The 26,871-nt window shown below is 37.0% G+C and overlaps 1 protein-coding gene across 1 annotated transcript in view; it reads right to left on the reverse strand.

Annotated features, from left to right (window-relative positions):
* The window catches only part of LOC306870303 (zinc finger protein 618-like), a 61,521-nt gene that overhangs the window by 18,136 nt on the left and 16,514 nt on the right, over positions 1 to 26,871 (reverse strand). Inside the window, exons 3-7 of the mRNA XM_079417492.1 lie at positions 23,417 to 23,690; positions 14,330 to 14,407; positions 11,427 to 11,474; positions 11,187 to 11,276; positions 8,588 to 8,659 (exon numbers count right to left, since the gene is read on the reverse strand). Of these exons, the coding sequence (XP_079273618.1) occupies positions 8,588 to 8,659; positions 11,187 to 11,276; positions 11,427 to 11,474; positions 14,330 to 14,407; positions 23,417 to 23,657 (529 nt within the window). The 5' untranslated portion in view covers positions 23,658 to 23,690. The remainder of the gene's footprint in view (positions 1 to 8,587; positions 8,660 to 11,186; positions 11,277 to 11,426; positions 11,475 to 14,329; positions 14,408 to 23,416; positions 23,691 to 26,871) is intronic.

Consider the following 26,871-nt stretch of genomic DNA (forward strand, 5'->3'; position numbering starts at 1 on the left):
GGAATACCACTCCTTCTCTGATGACATCGGTATGATGGCTTGGGCCAAATATTTTTTCCACGCTCCCCAACCGTTAGTTTGCTGCGAGAGAGAGAGATGAGAGGAGGAGTGCAAAAATAAATCCCTGCCCTTTACTCAATATTCCGTTTCAGTTGGAAATACGTCACCGTTCTGAAATAATGTCGGCAGCAATTTCCAGCTCACGCAGTCTTCAAGAATCTAAAGAAAAAGATTGTTTTCTTGAGCTGTGTTTGAAAATTATTGAAAATAAATTAAAAAAATAAAAAATATGAAATATAATAAGTGAACAAAATATATTAATACAATAAAGTCACTGCATATATATATTAGGGAACAAAAAAATCAACTCAGTTTTTCAGCACAACAGCAAATAATGAATAATAGGAACTCTGTATACTGTCAACAGACGAATCAAGATGTGATTCGTCATTGAGCTGGATAAGCGAAGCCCCGATACATCTCTCATCGTCTACCTAAAACTTCCACAGACAAGTCAGAATAAAACTGTAGACTGAAATGGTCATAATACACATGTGGTCAGAATTGTTGGAACCCTTCGTAAATATGATCAAAGGCGGCTATGAAAATAAATGTTAAACCGTTTAATCTTTTATTAAAAAAAAAAAAAAAAACACAAAAATATAAGCTATCATTGGAGAATAATAATTTAAAATGGGGCAAATATCATTATGAAATAAAAAAATGTTTTTTTTTTTTTCTCAAATACACATAGGACACAATTACTAGTACCCCTAGAATTTATTATGAATAAAGTATATCTGAAATATATTCCCATTCATATTCAAAATTGAGCACTCCAGGGTGATTATGAACATTAAATTATCCAGCCATGGCTTCCTGTTTCACAGAAATATAAATAGGAGGGAAAACAAAGCCCAAATTCTCTTAATCATCCATCACAATGAGAAAAAACAAAGAATATATTTCTGATGTGCAGCAAAAGATAATTGAGCTTCACAAATTAGTGAACTGGCTTTAAGAAAGGAGCTGAAGCAGTGAAAATTCCCATTTCCACCATCAGAGCAATAATTAAGAATTTCCAAATCAACAGAAAATGTTTTGAAAGCGCCTGGAAGAGGACGTGTGTCTATATCATCCTAATGCACGGTGAGAAGGAGAGTTTGAGTGGCTAAAGACTCTCTAAGGAGCACAGCTGGAGAATTGCAGAAAATAGTTGAGTCTTGGGGTCAGAAATCCTTAAAAAAAAAAAAAAAAAAAAAAAAAGGTCAAACAGCACCACATGTTGTTTGGGAGGGTTTCAAGAAAAATTCTCCTAGCTCATCCAAAAACAAACTCCAGCATATTCAGTTGTCAGACACGACTGGAACTTCAATTGGGACTGGTTTCTATGGTTATTTTTTTTCAGCAGCAAACACTCAAGATGGGTTTGGAGAACACATGTGTACAATGAAATATACTGCTGTATTTTTGATGTTGTGGGCCTATATTTCTCCTGGAGGTCCTGGACATCTTGTTTAGACACATGACATAATGGATTCTATCAAATACCAACAGATAAAAAAAAGTGACTGACTCTGTTAGAAATCTTGTTAGAAATCTTATAATGGGCCATGTTTGGATCTTCCAACTGTACAATAACCCAAACACAAACCTCAAAAACAACACTAAAATGGGTCACTGAGCACAAAACCAAGCTTCTGCTACGGCTATTCCAGTCCTCGCACCTGAACTGTGTAGAAAATGAGTGGGGTGAACTGAAGAGAAGAAGCACCAACATGGAGCTGGGAATCGAAAGGGTCTGGAGTGATTCTGGATGAAGGAATGGTCTCTGATCGCAGGTGTTCTCTAAACTCATCAGGCATTACAGGAGAATATTTAAAGCTGTTAAACTGGCAAATGGAGGTTTCAAAAAAGTATTGAACAAAAAGGTGCCGTTAATTGTGGCCAGTGTGTATTAGAGAAAAACATTTATTTCATAATTATATTTCCCCCCATTTTAAATTCTTATTATCCAATGAAAGGTTAGATTTTTGTGAATTTTTTAAATAAAAGATCAAAAGGATCAACAATGCAGATTAATTTTCACAGCCGCCTTTGATCATATTTACCAAGGGTGCCGATATTTTTGGCCATGACTATATAATGCAGTGCATCCACTGTGCTTAGGGTGTTACTGTCTTGATGAGCGCCTGTAATTCTCCTCGTTTCCCCTGCCATTGTCTGTGTGGCATCCATACAAATTCCCAAGCAGTCCTCCCATTTAATCCCAGCCTCTGTCAAGTACGAATCTATAATTTTAAAAAGATCATCAGCCGTTGCTCTTTTTGGGATGCATTTGCAAAACAGTAAATCCTCATTCAGTGACTTGAAATCAACAAAATCGCACATACACTAAACAGACACATATACAAACTCCTTGTTGCTATCAGTGGCCTTGTAGACTCTAATTTTCTCAATGAGCTGTTCCTCAATGTCATTTGCAATATGACATGACACCATATCTATGGCAGTGGGAAGAATCAACTCTTCTGCAATGAAATTTCTTGCATTTTGCCATGCGATATGCAATTTTGTAAGAAGCCAGTTGTGCTTTCGCTGTTGCTGTAGTGGCTTATACAAAACTAGTTTGCTGCCCATGACATAGATCAAGTTTTTTTGGGGAAAAATTCAAGTGGCTTTTGAACATAAGTCGGATGCTCTCGATGAGTCTTAATTTTGTGTTTCATGCTGTCCGCTGCCAGCATTTTAAGGCATCGGACACACGTATGCTAACTGCGCAATTGAGGGTGGTAAATGGAAAGCTCAAAACTTTGAAGATACAAGAGGCTAAAGTAAATAAACCTCACGCTTCAAACTTCAAAGTCCAAAAAACCTGTACCAAAATCTTCCCAGGCCTGAGTTTGTTGATCCACAGAGCAATTCAGATGCAGATGCATCTTTGTTTGACCATACTTTGTTTTTTTTGGGTAACTTATTTCAAAAAGTGAAACTTTCATATATTCTAGATTCATTATCTCAAAATATTAGAATATTTCCTAAGATCAATTAAAAAAAAGTGTTTGCAAAACAGAAAAGTTGGAAGCATAAAGTACTCCAAAATCTCCTGGTAGACGGCTGCATTGACTTTGGACTTGATTAAACACAGTGGACCAACACCAGCAGATGACACGGCACCCAAATCATCACTGACTTTCCAGTCTTCCTCCAGACTTTGATTTCCAAATGAAAAGCAAAATTAACTTTTATCTGAAAAGAGGACTTTGGACGACTGAGCAACAGCTAGATGCTTCTGACGCTGTTTCTGTTTCAGAAGTGGCTTGGTAGCCCTTTCCTGAAGACGTCTGAGTGTGGTGACTCTTGATGCACTGACTCCAGCTTCAGTGCACTGCTTGTGAAGCTCTCCCAAGTGCTTGAATCTGCTTTCCTTGACGTATTCTCAAGCTTGCGGTTATCCCTGTTGCTTGTGCACCTTTTCCTACCCAATGTCTTCCTTGCAGTCAACTTTGCATTTAACCCTCAAAGACTGAGACAACCGCCCATGGCTAAAAATAACTATTGTTTTTAAATGTTTAATAACTTTTGAATTACTAATCCTATCTGAATAGCAGAGATTATCTGCTTTTTGGAGATCTCAATCGGATATTCAGAGGCTCCGTAGTGTACGTGATTACGTCATCACATTTTGACAACATTGATTCATCAGAAGAAACCATTTCGCTCCTCTGAGCCAAAAAGGAATGATTGTTGATACTTAGTCCCACCCCCAAGATTGGTTCAAACTGTCCCATATTCAACCAATAAACATGGGCTTTTGAACCACCATTTAGCAAGTTTCTTTTCAAATGTGAACAAGCGCAAAGTGAAAGTAAATTCTGTCGTCCGTGCATGAAAACAAACGCAAAATAACATTTACATGAGAGAACACTGAAAAAGCACAGAAAAACTCACGACAGAGTACTTTGACATAAAATAAACCAAAAGCAAGGATGAAACAGCGGTATATATCGGACAAAGCACTGGGATTTATGTCTTCGCGTCGCTAGGTGATGTCCCGGTAAAATCGATTCCGACGCAGAGTGCAGCCAGCTGATCGATCCATTATTATGTATATTATGTAAATAATTCTTATATAGTTCATAAAGATCATTTGCACTTTTTTCTGTTGCACTCTGTATATTTCTCACTCATTTTGTGTGTAGTTTGTGAATAATTTACACTCTTTGTATTTTTGTTGAAGACGACAATTTGTGCAATTGTTTCCACTATTAGCTGCATGGTTTATGTTTATTGTTATACTCAGATTGGAAATATATTTCTCTGAAATAAAGTATTTTTTACTGTGACTTTTCTACTTTGTTTTGTTATTATATAACACTGTTTCCATTTTCTTTACTCCCTGAATTTTTTTGGACACATCTGTATTGTTAGTAAACTAAATTCACTGAAAAGTGCCTATAAGAGTGGACAGAACGATCAATAGATCCTCCATGCAATAAAAACATTTGCTAAGGCCGGTATAGGTTGTACAGGGAGCCACAGAAGATGGCCTGGGGGAAGGAGAACAAATGATCACAAGAAATAAAAAGAAACCGTTTACACACAAACCATTAAAGGCAGATCAAATAGTTAGCCTTTCCAAACTTCTCAAACATTATGACAACTCATATGAGATAATGAGGAACAACTAGAAGAATATGTTGATGTATATTCATACTCCTTTAAGAACATGTTAATGATGCTAAAATTTGTTTTGACAAAAGGCAAGCACAGGCAAGCGCAAATTGAGTAAATTGCTGGCTGCTGGAAGCCATGCACACTATTGAAGTTGAGAAGAACTTTCAGAAAGGTGATTTCAGGTAAGCTAGTAACATCAGGAAATATAAAGGGGCTAAAAGATAGTTGTCAGATTAGTTGCAGAAAACGTTGTAGTTTTTATACAGAACATACATTTCTGTGCCCTAACGTCACATGTTCACAGTGTTTATTTTACTGTGCTTGAGCTCTGACCATACTGGTGTACATCCTGACATGCATGTAACTTGCGATCAGTGTCATTTTGATCAGTGTTAATGTCCAACAAAGACAGAAATAAACAGAGTTTGCCATGACTGTCCTCTAATCACTTGTGCACTTGTGCTCTCATTTGCAACCACACAACAAGAGTATGACCACAAAGACAGATAATCTGACCATAATTGTGCCATGGCCTGGTTATATGTACACTGGGGCTTAAGCGGTATTTTCCAATTAATTTGTATGATTCTTTTTGGCCTTCAGAAGTAGGGCTGGATGACACGAGGAAAAAAACAAAAAAAAACAACAACGAAAATAATCACTTTTTTTTCATGTCATGCAATGTCAATATTCATCACGATATTTATTAACCAATAATCGGAAAGGAAATGCTTTGCACATGCTTGTTAAACATTGTTTATTCACAATTAAACTCCACATAAGTTACCTTTTAATTTACAGCCCCATGAAATCAATTTATTTTTTCTCTAAATCCTGTATTTGTTTGCTTGATTGCTTATTTATTTTTCATTCAATTATTCATTCATTCATTCATTCATTCATTCATTCAAGATTCTGTGTTTTATGATTTAATACATATTTATCATTAAAAATGGCGTCTAAAGAAATGGTTTAATAAAACTTGAACATAATAAATAAGTCTTTTGAAATCAAATTAAAATATAAAGTATATTTTTTTAATCAAATAAGACAGCACATCAATACATTTAAAATTATATATAAACAATTAAATTAAAATATGGATGAAAAAAATATTGGCTGTATGCTATTCCTAATATTATAATTATTATTCAGTATACAACAAGAATTTATTTCATAATTTCTTCACATTAAACCACACTTTTACGTTGACACTTTGTGGTCAAGATTGTTAATTTCAGTGTGCATTTGATGCTTTTCTCAAATGAAATGGTGTAAATCTGATGAAGTGACTCTCAGGGCAGCTCTGGAGATGAAGTTTGTGAGTTCATGTCCTCAGATACTTAAAACACCATAAGCATCCCGTGTGTTTGAGTTTGTGTAGTAAACTAAATCAAATTCCCTTTAAATGAGAGTCTGTTCCCTGATGGTCATAATTGAAATGGCTCTGGGCAGCTCGAGATGGTCCTCACTGCAGAACACAAGATCCAGAGGGCGTGGTTGGATCTAGATCCAACTCCTCCCACCTTACATATACCTGAACCTACCCGTCTCCACCCCCTGATACCTAAACCCACCCATCCCCAACCCTAAACCTACCCATCTCCACCCCTAAACCTACCAATCTCCACCCCCTAGATGTGGATCCAACCCCACCCCCTGGATCTTTGTTCTGCAGTGAGGGGCTACTGGCTATTTCAGGCATCCAAGACCAAATCCTATCTACCTGAATGAGGAAATCTTAAAATATAAATAAATTGGTTGCTAAGCTCATTTAAATCATGCTTCATAAAAGCAATAAAAACTGCCACAAAAATGCCGCTTCTTATGCTTAAGTAGCTCTAAAAAAAACATTTATTTCAGGCTTGTCCAGCCTATGGGCATCTGTAGTCCTAAGCGTGTCTCAGGACACTGACTGATGCTTGAGCTTATCATCGTATTGACATACACTTTAACCGCGATCTCAATGTGATATTGTTTATCACCCATCCCTATTCAGGAGTCATCACTCCTGGGGTCCGTTCTTCGTACGTCGCTAACTCAGTTAGATGGATTTGATTGTTGACAATTTTGTTTGATCTTGGATTGGTTGGTTCTTCAAAGCTCATCCCGGAGTTGCTGTCATAGCAACAGGCTAATTTCATGTCAACAGGATTAGATTGCATCTTTTTAAGCAGAATTGATACTTAACATCTGTCCCAGCCACTGCTACTTTATTACAAGATTACCCTACTGAACCAGGGACAGTAATTTAAATCAACCAATTGAAAAATTTATCGAAAAATAATATAATAATGTTGTGTAGTCTATTAGAAACGGCCAGTTTTACTCATTGAAATATATATTCATGATAAAATAATTACTTTATAATTGCATTGGATTCTTACACACATGCTATACAGTTAATCTGAGTCGTGCATTCATTTGAGTGGTGACATATTATGGGAGTGGCTTGATGGAGTGCAAGAGATGCAGCTAACATGATCTTGACCCTTAAGAAATTTTAGTTAATGCTGGCATGTAACAAATCTGCTTCAAAGATAAAAATTAAATCAATTGCTAATTACTACATTAAAATAAAATCGTAAAGCCTGTACAAATGCTAGAAATCATGAATATAAATAATTGGGAATAATGTAGGCTAAAAAAAATAATAAAATAAAGAGTGCACATTTCTTTTATCTATTTTACCATTTGTGTAATTTTGTTCGCTTGGCTGTTTCCTTATAAAAGTCCAGAAATGTGTCAAGTTTTTCCATCAGGTGTCTTTAATTATATGGTGTCATTACATTGCTGTCTTTCCACCAGCCAATCGATGCACTGCTGATCGTGGTTTCGAGTATTGATTCATCTGCCCTTTTCGGGGGAACACAAGAATGCGCCATAATCTTAGATTTAATACAAACTTAATACAGATATTTTAATCAAATCCGCAAATGCGTTTGAAGAACCAAATTAGCCAGAAATCAGTTATCACGATTAGAAGATCTGGCATCTTTCAAATCATCTCAGATGTATTAAAGGTGTCATCGGATGCTAAAGTCACTTTTAGATGTTGTTTGAACATAAATATGTACACACACTGCCAGCACACATCGATGATAAAAACCCAGTGGTTTTATTTAATCCCTAAAAATAATATCCCCTTTTTCAAATCAGGCCATTCTCAGCTTCACGTCACACAGACAAAGGTCGCACCCACGATTGTTGATCGACACGTCTTACCTTAGACCGTCCCTAATGTAACAGTCCGACCGCCATTGTTTCGACGCCGGAGCAGAGACGTTTCTATAGCGATTGAGGTGTTTTCTTGTTGGATGTAATAATGAACATAGCAGCTGTCATTTACTCCTGACATCTGAGCCACTGAAGACGCAGTGGATTACTTTTGTTTGTGAAGGGAATGCGCCCCCGATCTACCTAAATGCGTCTATGTTTGCGCAAATCATTCGTGATCCAGCTTCACTTACAGCAGAAGTGAGTATAAGGGTTTTTTTCTATGAATCTCTGCAATTGTTATTCCTAATAGCGTGCTAATTAGCAAGTTTCACAGCTAAAGTAAACAGTCTCTCAGAGCACGGCTCGTCACCCCACAGAAGAGAGGGGCAGGGTGAGCAGAGCTCATTAGCATTTAAAGCAACATGCAAAAAACGGGTTGATTACGGCAGAGCTGATTTTGACAGGGTAAAAAGTGTGTTTTAGACACTACTATTGAGAAATTTTAACCAAACTATGTTATAGACTTTTCATTAAGACCCTAAAGAATCATATCAACTTGTGGAAATTGGGCATCCGATGACCCCTTTAAGCGAGGTACGAAGAACAGGCCCCAGGATGGAGGTCCTGTAAAGTCAGCTACTAAAGCAACAAAGTGACCAATAACAAAGGAATCCATTTTAAAAACTCTTACTTGGTCCCATTTTCTGGTAGGATTCAGTCTCCTCTTTAAGGTCTTCTACTGGTATCACATGATCATATGGATCTGGACAACACAACAACAGGATGCAAGATTAGTGAAGGTAAGGTAGCCTTTTTCTCCCAGTGTGGGTCTTAATAATGATTTCATGTCAGTGGTGTTAGCAATGTTAAAAACTAGTATTTGGTCATTACAAATAGTGGAAGAGTATTTACAAAGAAGAAGTGAAGGGTGAGATGATGCTTTTATAATGTATCAATTTCTCCTCAAACTCCATCTTAAAAATTATATTTCATGAAAATATTTTATTGCTGCTGGAGTTACAACCCATCCTTCATTTGTGAAATAAAATAAAAGAACAAACGTCAAGTTGTCCTTTATGATTAGAAATAAATGTCAGGATGTTTTTACATATTTATCATCAGCTTTTATGTGGAAAATGTTTTGCAGGATTAAGATCAAGCAAATTGCCATTTTAATCACTGTTCATTATGAAGGTTTTGGTCAAAGATCTACTTACAATGTAAAAAGTGCTTACTTCATATTTTCTCCTTTAAATCAAGGCAGTTTTTTTCCCCACAGATATTGTATAAGATAGGACCTGAAACTTTTTAGTTTTTTTCCTTTTTCAACAAATGATCAGTGCTCAAACTTCAGAAAATGTAGTACAGTGGTGTGAAAAAGTGTTGGCCCCCTTCCTGATTTTTAATTTTTTTGCATGTTTGTCACACTTTAATGTTTCAGATCATCAAACAAATTTAAATATTAATCAAAGATAACACAAGTAAACAACAAGCAGTTTTTAAATGAAGGGTTTTTTTATGAAGGGAAAACAAAATCCAAACCCACATGGCCCTGTGTGAAAAAGGGCTTGCCCCCTAAACCTAATAACTGGTTGGGCCACCCTTAGCAGCAACAACTGCAATCAAGCGTTTGCGATAACTTGCAATGAGTCCGTTACAGCGCTGTGGAGGAATTTTGGCCCATTCATCTTGGCAGAATTGTTGTAATTCAGCCACATTGGAGGGTTTTCGAGCATGATCCGCCTTTTTAAGGTCATGCCACAGCATCTCAATAGGATTCAGGTCAGGACTTTGACTAGGCCACTCCAAAGTCTTCATTTTGTTTTTCTTCAGCCATTCAGAGGTGTATTTGCTGGTGTGTTTTGGATCATTGTCCTGCTGCAGAACCCAAGTTCGCTTCAGCTTGAGGTCACGAACAGCTGGCCGGTCATTGTCCTTCAGGATTTTTTGGTAGACAGCCGAATTCATGGTTCCATTTATCACAGCAAGTCTTCCAGGTCCTGAAGCAGCAAAACAGCCCCAGACCATCACACTACCACCACCATATTTTACTGTTGGTATGATGTTCTTTTTCTGAAATGCTGTGTTACTTTTACGCCAGATGTAATGGGACACACGCCTTCCAAAAAGTTCAACTTCTGTCTCATCAGTCCACAGAGTATTTTCCCAAAAGTCTTGGGGATCATCAAGATCTTTTCTGGCAAAACTGAGACGAGCCTTTATGTTCTTTCTGCACAGCAGCGGTTTTCGTCTTGGAACTCTGCCATGCATGCCATTTTTGCCCAGTCTCTTTCTTATGATGGAGTCATGAACACTGACCTTAACTGAGGCAAGTGAGGCCTGCAGTTCTTTAGATGTTGTTGTGGGGTCATTTGTGACCTCTTGGATGAGTCGTCGCTGCGCTCGGAGTAATTTTGGTCAGCCGGCCACTCCTGGGAAGGTTCACCACTGTTCCATGTTTTCTCCATTTGTGGATAATGGCTCTCACTGTGGTTTGCTGGAGTCCCAAAGCTTTAGAAATGGCTTTATAACCTTTTCCAGACTGATAGATCTCAATTACTTTCTCATTTGTTCCTGAATTTCTTTGGATCTCAACATGATGTCTAGCTTTTAAGGATCTTTTGGTCTACTTCACTTTGTAAGGCAGGTCTTATTTAAGGGATTTCTTGATTGCGAACAGGTGTGGCAGTAATCAGGCCTGGGTGTGGCTAGAGAAACTGAACTCAGGGGTGATAAACCGGTGGGGGGGGGGGGGGGGGGCTTTTTCACACAGGGCCATGTGGGTTTGGATTTTGTTTTCATAAAAAAACCCTTAAATTTAAAAACTGCATGTTGTGTTTACTTGTGTTATCTTTGATTAATATTTAAATTTGTTTGATGATCTGAAACATTAAAGTGTGACAAACATGCAAAAAAATTAAAAAGTCAGGAAGGGGGCCAACACTTTTTCACACCACTGTATGTCCACAATGTGGTATGTTGGAGATCAAACTGAATATAAAATGCTTAAAAATAAAACAGAAAAACATTTGCTTGATCCGAGAAACAATAATGTATTTCTTTTTTTTTTTTTTAATGGGGGAAAGGCTGAACATAATATTTCTAATGTTTTAATGTTTTATCTAGTACACATTATTAGTTTAACACGCACACACACACACACACAAAAAAATCAATTGTGCCCATAAAAAAAATAAAAAATAAAAAAGGTAAAGGGAGACCAATTTGTACCCTATTTGTGGAAAGGATTGTGTTTGGATATTACAAATCAAGTTAATACGCATCCTCACCATCAACTGCGTGGAGGTCTCGGTGCTCCTGAAAACAGCTGTAGTACTTGTATTTTTTCCCACATACGTCACATGTATAGCGAAAAGAACCTAGATTAGAAAACAAAGACTTGTATGAACAGAAACTTAAGATATCATTATGTGATGGGCTGTTGGGAAGAACTTGGGTCAGCTTTACCCACTTTATTTAGAAAATTCCAGAATAAACATGAATACTTCCCATGAATAAACGCTACTCACTATTGATTGCCAGAGATGCTCCTTCTCCAGAAGCAGCAGCCTCAGTCTCTGAACAGCAAGAAACCACAAAAAATACACACAAATATATAAACTGGTAAAGAAAATTGTCAAATTTGATGATTTTGGTTAGAATTTGGATTTCAGTCCAATGATTTCATTTCAGCTCAGCACTTTTAAGGAAGCATTCATCACCCATCAATTATTACACTTCCATTCAAAAGTTTTTGAAAATATATTTTGATGTTACTGAAAGAAATTCATGCTTCTATTAACAAATGTAAGAACCAAAAAGCATAACATTGTATTGTAAATCACTGTTTTTTGTTTGTTTGTTTTAATCTATGAGAGCAATAAGTACAATTGCAATTTATAGCACATTTTGATGTCAAATTTTTATCAATGAGACAGATGCTGCTACCCTTTAGGTAGAGAACATCCCTAACACCAGTAAATAAAAAGAAAGGGTTCAAATTGGCAGAATGTCTGTAAGGTCTGTGAAAAGCACTTTACAAGCTAATAACACAAAGGAGATGTGCTGCAGAAAGCATGAGATAAAATTACAACTGAAAATCTTAAAATGTTACATTGCATTTGCTGTTAAATTTTGCACATGGAGGATTCTCTGATGAACAGATAGTCTGAATTGTACAGCATTTATATTAAACAGGAATAGGCATTTATAAATGTTTTCAAAGTCATTTTTAAACAATTAAATGCATTCTAACAGAATAAAAGCATCAATTACAAAAACATGAAAAAAAAAACTGGAATAGTTTTACACGTGGTCAGAATTGTTGGTAAATAATTGTCAAATACATGTTGGGCACAATTACTGGTACCCCTTATGAGTAAAATATATCTGAAATATATTCCATTCTCGTTCACAATTTTGAGCATACCAGCGTAATTATGAACATGAAATTATCCAGCCATGGCATTCGGTTTCACAGAAATATAAATAGGAGGGAAAACAAAAAAAGACCAAATTCCAAATTAATCCCCCATCATAATGAGACAAACCAAAGAGTATATTCCTGATATGCAGCAAAAGATAATTGAGCTTCACAAATTAGAAATTGGCTTTAAGAAAAGAGCTAGAGCAGTGAAAATTCCCATTTCCACCATCAGGGCAATAATTAAGAATTTCCAATCAACAGAAAATGTTATGAATGTGCCTGGAAGAGGACGTGTCTCTATATCATCCTAATGCACGGTGAGAAGGAGAGTTTGAGTGGCCAAAGACTCTCCAAAGATTACAGCTGGAGAATTGCAGAAAAAGGTTAAGTTTCAGGGTTAGAAAACCTTTTTAAAAAATTATCAAACGTGCTACATTATTGTTACATATTCAGTTGTCAGACACGACTGGAACTTCAAATGGGACTGGCTTCTATGGTCAGATGTAACTAAAAATTTAGATTTTTAGCATGAAACACTCAAGATGGGTTTGGTGAACACAGGGATAAAAAGTACCCCATGTGTACAAATAAATATACTGCTGTATTTTTGATATTGTGGGCCTATATTTCTGCTGGAGATCCTGAACATCTTGTTTAGACACATGGCATCATGGATTCTATCAAATACCAACAGATAAAAAAAAAACAAATAAGTGACTGACTCTGTTAGAAATCTTATAATGGGCCATGTTTGGATCTTCCAACCGGACAATAATGCAAAAACAAACCTTAAAAACAACACAAAAATGGGTCACTGAGCACAAAACCAAGCTTCTGCTGGCCATTCCAGTCCTCTGACCTGAACTCTGTAGAAAATGAGTGAGGTGAACTGAAGAGAAGAAGCACCGTCATGGAGCTGGGAATCTAAAGGGTCTGGAGAGATTCTGGACGAAGGAATGGTCTCTGATCTCTTGGCAGGTGTTCTGTAACCTCATCAGGCATTATAGGAGAAAACTCCTATACTATTTTGGCAAATGGAGGTTCCAAAAAGTATTGAATAAAAGGGTACCGTTAATTGTGTCCAATGTGGATTAGAGAAAAACATTTATTCCATAATGATATTTCCCCCAATTTTAAATTCTTATTCTCCAATGAAAGGTTAGATTAAATAATAGATCAAAAGGATTAACAATGCAGATTTATTTCCACAGCCTTCTTTGATCATATTTATCAAGTGTACCAACAATTCTGACCACGACTGTATGCACTGCATGATAATACATCCCCTTTATGTACTATATCAGTTATTATTTCAGAACACTAATTTGAATGTCTATCTATCTATCTATCTGTTTGTTTGTTTGTTTTATTTTTCCTTATTTCAACAAATGCTCAGTGCTCAACCTTCAGAAATTGTAAACTGAAATGTAATATGATCCAACTACATATAATTTGACTAGTTTTATTATATTTGAATTTTATATGAGGTTTCATATTATTACTACAAATATAAATTTGCAATTTGTGTCAATCTAAAAAAAACAAATAACAAAACATACAGCATCATTCATTAACAATATTTAATAAAAAGAAACTATTTTATTGATTCAGGAAGTAACTAAACTCATATTTTCTGAAATGTGGGGAAAAGTACAGTGGCAACAGTGTAATATTCTAGTTTTAATAATGGGTGACCAATTTGTATCCTATTTGTGGAAAGTGCCTTGAAACACTTATTTAAGGTTCATGAGCCTTAGAACACAAGGATTCGTTAACGGGCTCATAAGAGTCATTTGTTTCTGAATCTGATGTTTGTTGTTACATTTAACCAAGACAATGATATGGAAAGGCATTTGTGTTTGTCTTCATATTATTTCAAAGTGCCCTGTCACAATGCAGCTAAATCAACTTTATTCGCAATTGTGAACATGAACTGGTTCATGACTCTCAACCCTACAGATATTATAACCAACCCATCCAGATTCATTAGTTAAGAGCAGGACGCACCTGTGTGTGCTCGGACGTGCGTCTGAAAGCAGTTGTAGTACTTGTACTTTTTGCCACATACTCCACAAACGTAAGAGCCTATAAGAGAGAACAGTAATTGCATCTTGAGGCAGGTAACATGCATACATCGTTTACTATATGAAGTCATGGTAACTGATCTAACAATATATCTGCCAGTGTGATGATAAACGCCAAATATTGACCTTGGCAATGAGTTTTTGGTGGCAGTGAAAACATTAATATCTCAGAAAAATATAGTGCTTCATGACCCTTGGGGGGGGGGGGGGGCGTCAAGACGTGCTATGAGTAGCACGTCTTGACAAACATAAAACAGTAGAAACCCCCCCCCCCAAACATATTATTACGTACAGATATTCCACCAATAGACAAAAATGTTTTGATTTTAAACACTTGTAATTATTTGAACAACCCAAACAAAATACCTCTTTCGTGTGTAAAAAGTTAATAAGTTTAACACTGAATGAATAAAATGATTACCAATAATATATATAAAAAAAAAAAAAAAACATTAATTGAATCAAGTTCAAAATATACTTATACGTCCAGCAACTCGGGGCCAAGCATAACCCAGGGTACAAAAAATGTATTAAAATTACTACGTTTTCAAAAGGTTATCAGCGTTTTTGCAAAAATATTTATATCTCAGGAACACTAGGTGGCGCTGTGTTCAAATTTCTCAGGTAGTTCTGGGATACGCTGTCGATTTTTCAATTGTTGTCAAATTAGTCAAAAGATATTGCAATTTTATGACCGATTTCAAAACGGCTGCCTGATGGTTCATACAAAATCGGAATCCACAGATTTAGCATGATGCAAAGAATCCACAGGCTTAACGATTTTCAGACAAACTGTACAATAATGACTCATTCTTAGTTTGTTTTTGCTAATGTGCGTTGCTAGTGTGACTGATTGTAATGAATGCATTAATGTGGTTAGAAAACATCTAGAATAACAGTACAGTAAAATGTAGTATTTCACACTATTCAGTGAGCAAGCCTTTTTTTCTTTTTCTTTTACACCTAAACTCCCAGTCAAAAACGTTATTATTACTTTTTTTTTTATGTTTAATAGGTCTCTTCTCATCAGGACTATTTTATAATTTACTGAAAATTCAGCTTTGATCACAGGAAAAAAAAATACATTTTACAATAATTAATCCTTTAAGCCCTGAAGGCATTTTTAGAGAGGGTTTTCTCTCTCTCTCTCTCTCTCTCTCTCTCTGATTGACATGCACACAAGTATGGAAGCCTGTTTCTGCCACAGCTGAGAAAAAAAATATGATTTCAAGTCATAATAATGAGAAAGCTTCTCATATTTATGACTTATCTTATATGTATTTTAAGAAACAAAATTATTATTTTTTTAATGGGTTTAGTTTTAGTCAACCATAATAACCCTGATATACATATTCATATTTTAGTACGTCATTGTTAATTATCCTTATTATTATTTAGTTTTTTTTTTTGTTTTAGTTACTTTAAAATTTCAAGTTAAACTAAATAAAAATGAGAAACTGAAAGAACTTTCCTTTGCCACTGAAAGAAAATTACAAAACAAAATATAATTTTAGCTAGTTAACATTTATTTTATTTCAAGTAACTTTTTTTTTTGCATGGTTTGTCTCTTATTTAACTGTAATAACCCTGATATGATTTATTTTGTAGTATTATGTATATACTCAGATAATCGAGACTTCATAGCGATTGCATATTGTTGCTCTTTTGTTGGTTTTGATTGCTTCCATTGTCCTCATTTGTAAGTCGCTTTGGATAAAAGCATCTGCTAAATGACTAAAACGATATTGAGAAGCTCTCTCAAAATAAAGACTTTTCTATAAATATTGAGAAACTTCCTTGAAATAATGACTTAATCCATGCATGTGCAACGCAAGAGTGGCGGCACGCTAGCAACATGGTCAAAGCCATGCAGGAACACCACAAACATTGCTTTGTTCTGTAATCTAAAGTCATTAAATAACGATTTCAGATAAATTATCTGCATGTAGTCTTAGAATTGTGTGGCAATTACCAAAGTTCCTCTGCCAGATCATGGCTTCAAACATTCCAGACTAATATTTCAGTTTAGAAATCCAGGCATTTTATGAAGAAATTAAAACCATTACACATATAAACTTAATGTGTTTATTTTGATGATTTATTAGTTTTATTAGCTGTCACTTTCATGCATACATTCATACAGTAAGCATCTCATTTCAAAAGCACAAAGCGTTGTTGTTGGCGTTACAACGGCTACCGTTTGGCCTTCAGCGTCCCGCTTCTTGCAGGACAAATGCTTAACGTGAAAAATGCTTATCATGGCTAGAAGTACAAAGACAGATAGAACCAAATTCAGTACACAACTTAATGATCATGCATACTGTATACAGGCATTCAGGTGGACCCAAAATATGAATGCAACGCAAACAGACTTTTAAATTAAATGTTCCCTCCTGGTGGAATGACCTAGCCAACTCAATCCGAGCAGCTGAGTCCTTAGCCATCTTCAAGAATCGGCTATCTCTTCCATCTTTATTTGACCCTCTAACTCTAGCTCTCTCTATTCTAATTCTATTCTTTAAAAAAATGCCTCTAACACTAGCTTGCTCTATTATTTTTCTATTCTGTTTTCTTTTTATTCATTATATAATAAAAAAAACGTCTTCCTACGTGTACTGCGTTGAGCTAACTGAGATTTGTTATAGCACTTGCATATCATTTGCTCATTTTTATTGCTTCCATTGTCCTCATTTGTAAGTCTCTTTGGATAAAAGCGTCTGCTAAAAGACTAAATGTAAATGTAAAACAGCAACACTTATGCATTTTCTATAGGAAAACACTTAACGTGCAACTTTGGGTGTTGCATTCAAATTCTGGGCTCTTATGCTTGCCTGTATGCATGATCAATAACACTGTATCCTGAATGTGTCATTACACTTTAAGCCACATTTAGCATTTTTCACGCCCACGTCCTGCAAAAAGCAGATGCTGAAGACCAAGCGGTTGCCGTGGTAACAAACAACACTTTGTGCTAGCCAGATGAGATTGGGCTACTATACATCGCGAGCCTATGCACGTGATGCATGAAAGTGACAGCTAATAAAACTAGCAAAACATCAAAATGAACATCTATTAATTAAGTTTATACAGTGGGGCAAATAAGTATTTGATACACTGCCGATTTTTCAAGTTTTCCCACTTACAAAGAATGGAGAGATCTGTAATTTCCATCGTAGGTACACTTCAACTGTGAGAGACAGAATATAAAAAAAAAAAAAAAATATCCTGGAAATCACATTGGATGATTTTTGAATAATTCATTTCCATTTTATTGCATGAAATAAGTATTTGATACAATAGAAAAATAGAACTTAATATTTGGTACCGAAAACTTTGTTTACAATTACAGAGGTCAGACGTTTCCTGTAGTTCTTGACCAGGTTTGCACACATTGCAGCAGGGATTTTGAAATGCTTCTTACGGAGCCACTCCTAATTGCCCTTGCTGTGTGTTTGGGGTCATTGTCATGCTGGAAGACCCAGCCACGACCCATCTTCAATGCTCTTACTGAGGGAAGGAGGTTGTTGCCCAAAATCTCACGATACATGGCCCCATCATCCTCCCCTCAATACGGTGCAGTCGTCCTGTCCCCTTTGCAGAAAAGGTCCCCCACATGACCTTCTCCCATGCCTCCGCTGGATCATCCAGATGGTCTTTGGCAAACTTCAGACGGGCCTGGACATGTGCTGGCTTGAGCAGGGGGACCTTGCGCCCGCTGCAGGATTTTAATCCATGACTGTGTAGTGTGTTACTAATCGTAACCGTTGAGAATGTGGTCCCAGCTTCTCACCAAGCTGTTTGCCTATTGTCCTGTAGCCCATCCCAGCCTTGTGCAGGTCTACAATTTTGTCCCTAGTGTCCTTAGCTCTTTGGTCTTGCCCATAGTGGAGAGGTTGGAGTCTGATTGATTGAGTGTGTGAACAGATGTTTTTAATACAGGTAATGAGTGGAGGATAGGAAGGCTTCTTAAAAACAAACTAACAGGTCTGTGAGAGCCAGAATTATTGCTGGTTGGTAGGTGATCAAATACTTAGTTCATGCAATAAAAGGGAAGTTAATTATTTAAAAATCATACAATGTGATTTTCTGGATTTTGTTTTTATATTTTGTCTCTCACAGTTGAGGTTGACCTACGATGAAAATTACAGATCTCTCCATTCTTTGTAAGTGGGAAAACTTGAAAAATCGACAGTGTATCAAATACTTATTTAAGTGAAGTGACATACTGCCAAGTATGGTGACCCATACTCAGAATTCGTGCTCTGCATTTAACCCATCCGACATGCACACACACAGTAGTGAACACACACCCGGAGCAGTGGGCAGCCATTTATGCTGCGGCGCCCGGGGAGCAGTTGGGGGTTCGGTGCCTTGCTCAAGGGCACCTCAGTCGTGGTATTGAGGGTGGAGAGAGCGCTGTATATTCACTCCCCCCACCTACAATCCCTGCCGGCCCGAGACTCGAACCCACAACCTTTGGATTACGAGTCTGACTCTCTAACCATTAGGCCACGACGATTTGCCCCACTGTATGTGTATTGGCTTTCATTTCTTCATAAAATGCATGCGATTTTTGTTGAAATATATTCCTCTATATCTGTTTGAAGCCATGAACTATCATTGTCTGACAAAGTAACTTGTTGGTAGGTGCTACAAAATAACGAAAGACTACATACACTACATACAAATAATTTATCTGTAGTAATGACAGATTATACACTTTAGGGGTTCTAGCATGGCTTTGACCAACAGATGTCGCTACTCGCTAGAATTATTTCGAGAATGTTTCTCATTATAATGAGAAAATAAGTCATTATTTCGAGAACGTTTCACATTATCGCAAATAAGTTTCTCATTATTATAATTACATATACATTATAATTATCATAATTGTCCTGTTCAAGATGGTGCCGTGCATGGCTGCTGTGGTGTGGAATGCTCCCATTCTTTTACTGTTTTTGTTTCTTCTGTGTTTAGTCATTCTCTTACGATCAGTTTTACCAGAGATAAACTACTGGACATAAGGCAACACACACTGGACAATTTATTTTTTTCCAGTTTTTGATTATTCAGACACTTTGTTGGATGTTCTAGTCAGAGGGGCAGCGGTCCTAGTCAAACGCACGCTCGCACGGAAAAGAGGGAAGCGTGCCGGTGCACGAACAGCGCTCCCTAGTATCCATCTAGCAAATCTCTGATCCCTTCCCAACAAAATGGATGAACTACATCTCAACTGCACAAACAAGGATTTTTCAGCCAACGATCCGGCATCAGTATGGACTTGTCTGAGGAACATCAAGTACGAGACACCACCCTCACAGTCTGTGGAGAATCAACAACTGACTGACGATCTGAATGTGCTTTACTACCGATTCGAAAAGGCCAGACTGACACCCAGCACCCGCTCTGATCTGCACTTCACACATTCACCTACCACCCCTGCAACCTCCCTCCCTCCCCCACCATTCTACCTGCGCTTATAGTCTGTGTAGAGGATGTGAACCGATCTTCAGAAAACAGAAATCTAGGAAAGCTTCAGGACCAGACGATATTTCACCTGCCTGTCTAAAAGTATGTGCTGGCAAACTGGCTCCCATCTTTACACAGATCTTTAACAGATCTCTGGAACTGTGCGAAGTTCCCTGCTGCTTCAAATGCTCCACTATCATTCCCGTCCCCAAAAAAGCCCAAAATCACTGGCCTTTACTGACAACAGACCTGTGACTCACACTGTGGTCTGTGGTCATGAAGTCACTTGAAAGAATGGTCCTGGGCCTACCTGAAGGACATCACTGGGCATCACCCTTGCTGGATCCTCTTCAGGTTTCCTACAGAGCAAACAGGTCTGTGGATGACGTTATCAATATGGGACTGCATTACTTCCTGCAACACCTTGCCAAACCTGGGAATTACGCAAGGATCTTATTTGTTGACTTCAGCTCAGCCTTCAATACCATCATGCCTGACCTTTTCTCAGACAAACTCACACAGTTCTCTGTGCCCACCTCCATCTGTCAGCGCATCACCAGCTTCCTGACAGACAGGCAGCAGCTAGTGAGGCTGGGCAAACTCACATCCAGAAATATCACCATCAGAACTGGCACCCATCAGGGATGTGTTCTCTCCCCAATGCTCTTCTCCCTCTACACCAGGGGTGCCCAAACTCAGGGTCCTGGAGGGCCGGTGTCCTGCAGAGTTTAGCTCCAACTTGCCTCAACACACCTGCTGGGAAGTTTCTAGTATGCCTAGGAAGAGCTTGATTAGCTGGTTCAGGTGTGTCTAATTGGGGTTGGATCTAAACTCTGCAGGACACCGCCGGCCCTCCAGTACCGAGTTTGGGCACCCCTGCTCTACACAAATGATCGAACTTCAAAAGGACCCCTCTGTCAAGCTCCTGAAGTTTGCGGACGACACTACAGTCATCAGCCTCATCAAGGATGGAAACGAGTCTGCTTACAGACAGGAGGTTGAGCAGCTGGCTGTCTGGTGCAGTCACAACAACTTGGAGCACAACACACTCAAAACAGTGGAGATGATAGTAGACTTCAGGAGGAACTCCCCCCACTCACCATCATGGACAGCACTGTGGCTGCAGTAAAGTCATTCAGGTTCTTAAGCACCACCATCTCCCAGGACCTGAAGTAGGACAATCACATTTACTCTATTGTGAAAAAGGCCCAGCAGAGGCTGTAATTCCTCCGCCAGCTAACGAAGTTCAACCTGCCACAGGAGCTGCTAAAACAGTTCTACTCTGTCATCATCGAGTCTGTCCTGTTTTCATCTATAACGGTTTGGTTTGGCTCAGCTACCAAAACAGACATCAGAAGACTACAACGGACAGTCAGGACTGCTGAGAGGATTATCGGTGCCCCTCTACCCAACCTCCAAGATCTTTACACCTCCAGAGTGAGGAAAAGGGCTAAGAAAGTCACTCTGGACCCCTCACACCCAGCTCACTCTCTCTTTGAACTGTTGCCCTCTGGTCGGCGCTACAGATCATTGAGCACCAAAACTATTACCTTAATTATATGTTGTCTGCAATATGTTTGTACTTTCTGTACTGGAAGCTCCTAACACCAAGACAAATTCCTTGTGTATGTAAACACACTTGGCAATAAAGCTCTCTCTTATTCTGATTATGAGAAAATAAGTAATTATTTTGAGAAAATAAACCATTATTTCGAGAGTTTCTCAATATTTCAAAAAAGTTTCTCATTATTATGAGAAAATAATTCATTATTTTGAGAAGGTTCCTCAATATGTAGAGAAGGTTTCTCATTATTACGAGATGTTAAGTCATTATTAGGAGAGAGTGTATAATTATTTCGAGAAAGTTTCTTGTGTATGAGATTTTTTTCCCCTGAATATTATGATATATTAACTTAAAATTATGAGAAACTAAGTCATAATTATGAGAATGTATCTAATTTGTATGACTTACAGAATTATATATTTTCTCAAAGTGGCGGGACTGGGCTTCCATACACAAGTAATGACTCATAACTCCAATATGAGAGTCAAATGGTCAGTATCATTTGACAGAAAACCTTTTAGATTTTTAGAAAATAGATTTGCATTGCAGTTGGACATTTTCCTGCTGAGAAATTGTTAAGTCAAAAAAAAAAAAAAAGTGTGCTCAAGGGACATTTCTCTTATCTTTCTTATTTAACATGCAATATCTCAGGAAGGAAATAACGGAGGAGGGAAATTCCCCTACATGTGAGCTGCATCTAAATCAAATTTTGTGGTGATAGCATAAAGTAATCAAAAGTTATAGCATTTGGAACCAAGGTAGCCTTTTATTTTAGCCCTTGACACCCAGAAGGCATAGAATTGTTTTTTTCTGTGTGACATACACAAAAGTAATGACTCATAACACCAAAACTGTATCAAGGATAGTCAAATGTTAAGTATCATTTAAAAGGCATCATTTGATAAATTGCATTTGATACATTGCAGAAAATGACAACTGGTCAAAATAACAAAAGAAGCAGCGTTTTAAAAAATAATGCAAAGAATATTAGAGAGTTCATATTAGAGATGCACATATGGCAATTTTCTTGGCTGATTCCAATATCCCATTTTTTTTTCTTCAAGTGTGACCTGTCAATACTGATTTTTGCCAATTTTGTTCAAAAAAATAAATTATAAAAAATAAAAACATAATTATTAAATAAATAAATTTGTTATAATTCCATAAGGGATACCTTTAGATCTAAGTGACGATCTAAGTGACAGATCATAGTGAGTTCAGGCACTTTTTAATCAGGAGAACCTGCTGAAAGTAATGTAAATGAAAGTAATGTAATGTAATGAAAGTAATTTTCTACAATCCGAGCATGAATAACTTCATGTTGCATGAAGTTACAAGTTAAAAGCCCAAGACAATTATGCTTCTTGTATTCTACTCTGTGAAACCTTTCAAATTACATATCACATGACTATCTGAGCTGTACGATGTCATACCATCTGACATACTACAGTACATAGTACAACAGCACACTTTGGGTTTATAGGGTTAAAATAGAAATCAGTCATTATAAATGGAAATAATATTTCACAATTTTACTGTTTTTACCGTGTTTATGATCAAATAAATGCAGCCATGGTGATCAGAAGAGATTTCAGTAACACTTTATTTTAAGGTCCAATTCTCACTATTAACTAAAATGTTTTGCCTCAAACTCTTAAATTTACTGCTTATTACTAGTTTGTAAGGTAGTTGTTAAGTGTAGGTATTGGGTAGAATTAAGGATATAGAATATGATCATGCAGAACATGTGCTTTATAATACTAATAAAGAGCCATATGCTAGTAATGTGCATGCTAATAAGCAACTAGTTAATAGTAGGAACTGGTCCCTGTACTAAAGCGTTACTGAGATTTCTAAAAAAAATAAATAAAAATAATTCCAAACCGAATAACTAAAAATCAGTAGTGCATGTGTAGCTTGCATACACATATGACATCCATTAGCATCTCATTACTAAACATGCTTCTGGAGTTGTACCTTGTGTTTGAGAGTTACGAGAGCTTCCCAAAACCACACAGATCTCAGCAGGTATGTTGCCGTCACTCGCTTTGCCGTTACTGGCCACAGATTCCACGGGAGACGCCACCTCTGTCTTTACGTTCACTGAGGGAAGCTTCGGGGACGTTGTCGGTACTGCCTGTGTGGCTCCGGCCTCTGTGGGGACCACAGCGGTGTCCTTCGGCTCTTGGCTGGGGTTCGGCACCTCCTGACAACTCATGACTCCAGGTCTGCTCAGCAAGAGTCAAGGAAACTGCACAAAAACAGTAGTGGGATTTTATGCACCCATAGAGCTAAATATTAGTACATACATTATAATTTAAATATATAACAGGTTTTTTTTTGTGTGTAAATTTAACGTTTAAATGTATGTAACAAAATATAGATGTTCAAATCTCAAAACAACTGTGCATGTCGGACAATTAATGTTTTGCAAACTATTAAGAGAACATTAAGAAGAACGTTTGAGAAAAACTAGAACCAATCAAAACAAATTCAGAAACTCCACACAGCAGCCTAATCTAATTTCACATTGAATTCAGTAATGCAGAGGAAGTATTTTAAAAGCATACAGTGTTTCCTTTCTGTGTGGGAGACATTCATAACAGTGCAGAAGAGCAGAGATGTGTTTAGGAGAATAACCACAACTATATGTGCATCGCACAGAACTCTCTGCAGAGAAATAAAATCAGCTCGATACATGCATCTGTAGTGTGTGTGTGTTATGTATGTATGTATGTATGTATGTATGTATGTATGTATGTATGTATGTATATATATATATATATATATATATTACACACACAGTCGTGGTCAGAATTAATGGCACCCTTGGTAAATATGATCAAAGGCGGCTCTGAAAATAAACCTGCATTATTAATCCTTCTGATCTTTTATTTGAAAAAAAAAAAACAAAAAAAAACGAACCTTTCATTGAACTAATACAATTGAAAATGGGGGGAAATCTCATTATGAAATAAATGTTTTTCTCAAATACACGTTGGACACAATTATTGGTACCCCTAGAAATTCTTGTGAGAAAAAATATTTCTGAAATATATTCCCATTCATATTCACAATTTTGAGCACTCCATGGTGATTATGAACATGAAATTTATCCAGCCATGGCTTCCTGTTTCACAGAAATATAAATAGGAGGGAAAACAAAGCCCAAATTCCCTAAATCATCCATCACAATGAGACAAATCAAAGAATATATTTCTGATGTGCAGCAAAAGAAAACCGAGCTTCATAAATTAGCGAAGTGGCTAGACAAAGTGTGCTACACAAACAAATTGGGTATCTTTGGAAAGAAGACACTCTATGCTTTACTATCCATCATCCAGAGTTGATAATGTTCAAAAAGATAAAAAGTTATAGACACTGACGTGCCTTGAAAAATATTTTTCCACACTGAATGTTTTTTTATTTCATATACAAATACATATAATAAGTCCTGGAGCAATCCAGAAAAGTAATGGATTGAAAGCCACATGTCTCATGAGTTCATATTTCAAATTTGAAAAAGATACCATGAAAAATGAGATTCCTGCAATATTTTTTCTGAAACTATTTATAGTCCCCCCACCCCCCTGTTCGAGGAAAAATAACCACCAAATGGATTGCAGAATTATACAAGCTATTTTAGTCATTATACATGTTCCTGCATAGTTTTTCAACTATAAAATAAGACAGATTTATTTGAGCACTAAAAAAATACAAAAATAATTATTTGAGTAATAAAAAAGGAAAAAAAAAAATAGAAAAAAAATGCTTTGTATATAGTATGTATACTGAAGTATTCTGATTGCCAGACATGAAGTGATATTGCCAGACATGGTCATAGAGTCAGTAAACACACGCTGATGTGCTTCCATTCAGATGATAATCATACAGATGGGCCATATAATCAATAATAGCTGATCAATGAATCACAATGATAGCGTCATAGAGTCGGTAATAAACATGCTGATGTCCGTCCATACATATTATAATCATGCAGATACGGCCACATTCCCCACACAATACACACACACATATATAAAAAAAATGTAGAAGAAAAAAACACAACAGTTTTTATGGATAAAGCAGATCGCTAAGTTACGCCCCGCTCAGATGACAGCTGTGTCATAGCCTGCGTCACGGCTGACTGGAGAGAACGCCAAATTCAAATAAACTATATTCCGTTTTTCTGAGACTTTTTTTTTCCGTGGTCTCATTCTGTTTGTAAAACTGTATGCTACAGCACCGTGTTGTTTTTTTTTACCACCAAGACGCTGTTTTTGAGCGTAATTTATTCCATAACGGACGCGAACAATAACTCTCCCGAAGAAATGAAACGTAAACAGAGGGATATTCATCCTTATTACAACGTTATTGTTTCGCTGGACTAAAAGTGCTCGCTGGGATGTTGTTGTGTGGACCCTTACCTGTCTAACTAAACTGGGATTTCAGCAGTGGACGCGTTTGTGGCTCGTTATTACAATGATAAAGGTACGTACGGCTTTTTTATTCTGCCTGTTTTGATGTGTACTGCTTACACAAATGTAGCAAATACATTACTTATAAGCTTTCCATCGGAAAACAGCGATCTGTCGTCGATGCTTGAGGCTTAGACCTTCAGAATGATATATAGTTTGTCAAGATTAATGATATTCTTTCACGTTAAATTCATTCATAAACATTAAACTAGTGGGGGAAAAAACGCTTCAGTGCGCCGTCGCTCTGGTAAACGTTAACAGGTTAAAGAAAAGAGCTTGAACAGTGAAAATTCCCATTTCCACCATCAGGGCAATAATTAAGAATTTCCAATCAACAGAAAATGTTACGAAACTGACTGTAAGAGGAAGTGTGTCTATATAGTCTTAATGCACGGTGAGGTGGAGAGTTTGAGTGGCTAAAGACTCTCCAAGGACCACAGCTGGAGAATTGCAGAAAATAGTTGAGTCTCGGGATCAGAAAACCTTAAAAAAAAAAAAAATTGTCAAACAGTACCTACATCACCACGTTGTTTGTGAGGGTTTCAAGAAAAGAAAAAACAAATGCTTGCACCAAAAAATAATCTGCAGCATATTCAGTTGTCAGACACGACTGGAACTTCAAATGGGACTGGCTTCTATGGTCAGATGTAACTAAAAAAGTTTTGCTTTTTAGCAGCAAACACTCAAGATGGGTTTGGTGAGCACAGGGATAAAAAGTACCTCATGTGTACAATGAAATATACTGCTGTATTTTTGATGTCGTGGGCCTATATTTCTGCTGGAGGTCCTGGTATTCTCGTTTAGACACATGGCATCATGCATTCTATCAAATACCAACTGATAAAAAAAAAAAGAGAAAAAAAATATCAACAAGCGACTGACTCTGTTTGAAATCTTATAATGGGCCATGTTTGGATCTTCCAACCGGACAATAATCTCAAGATTCAAGATTTT

The sequence above is a fragment of the Barbus barbus genome (assembly GCF_936440315.1).
Source record: "Barbus barbus genome assembly, chromosome: 5".
Taxonomy (NCBI): domain Eukaryota; kingdom Metazoa; phylum Chordata; class Actinopteri; order Cypriniformes; family Cyprinidae; genus Barbus; species Barbus barbus.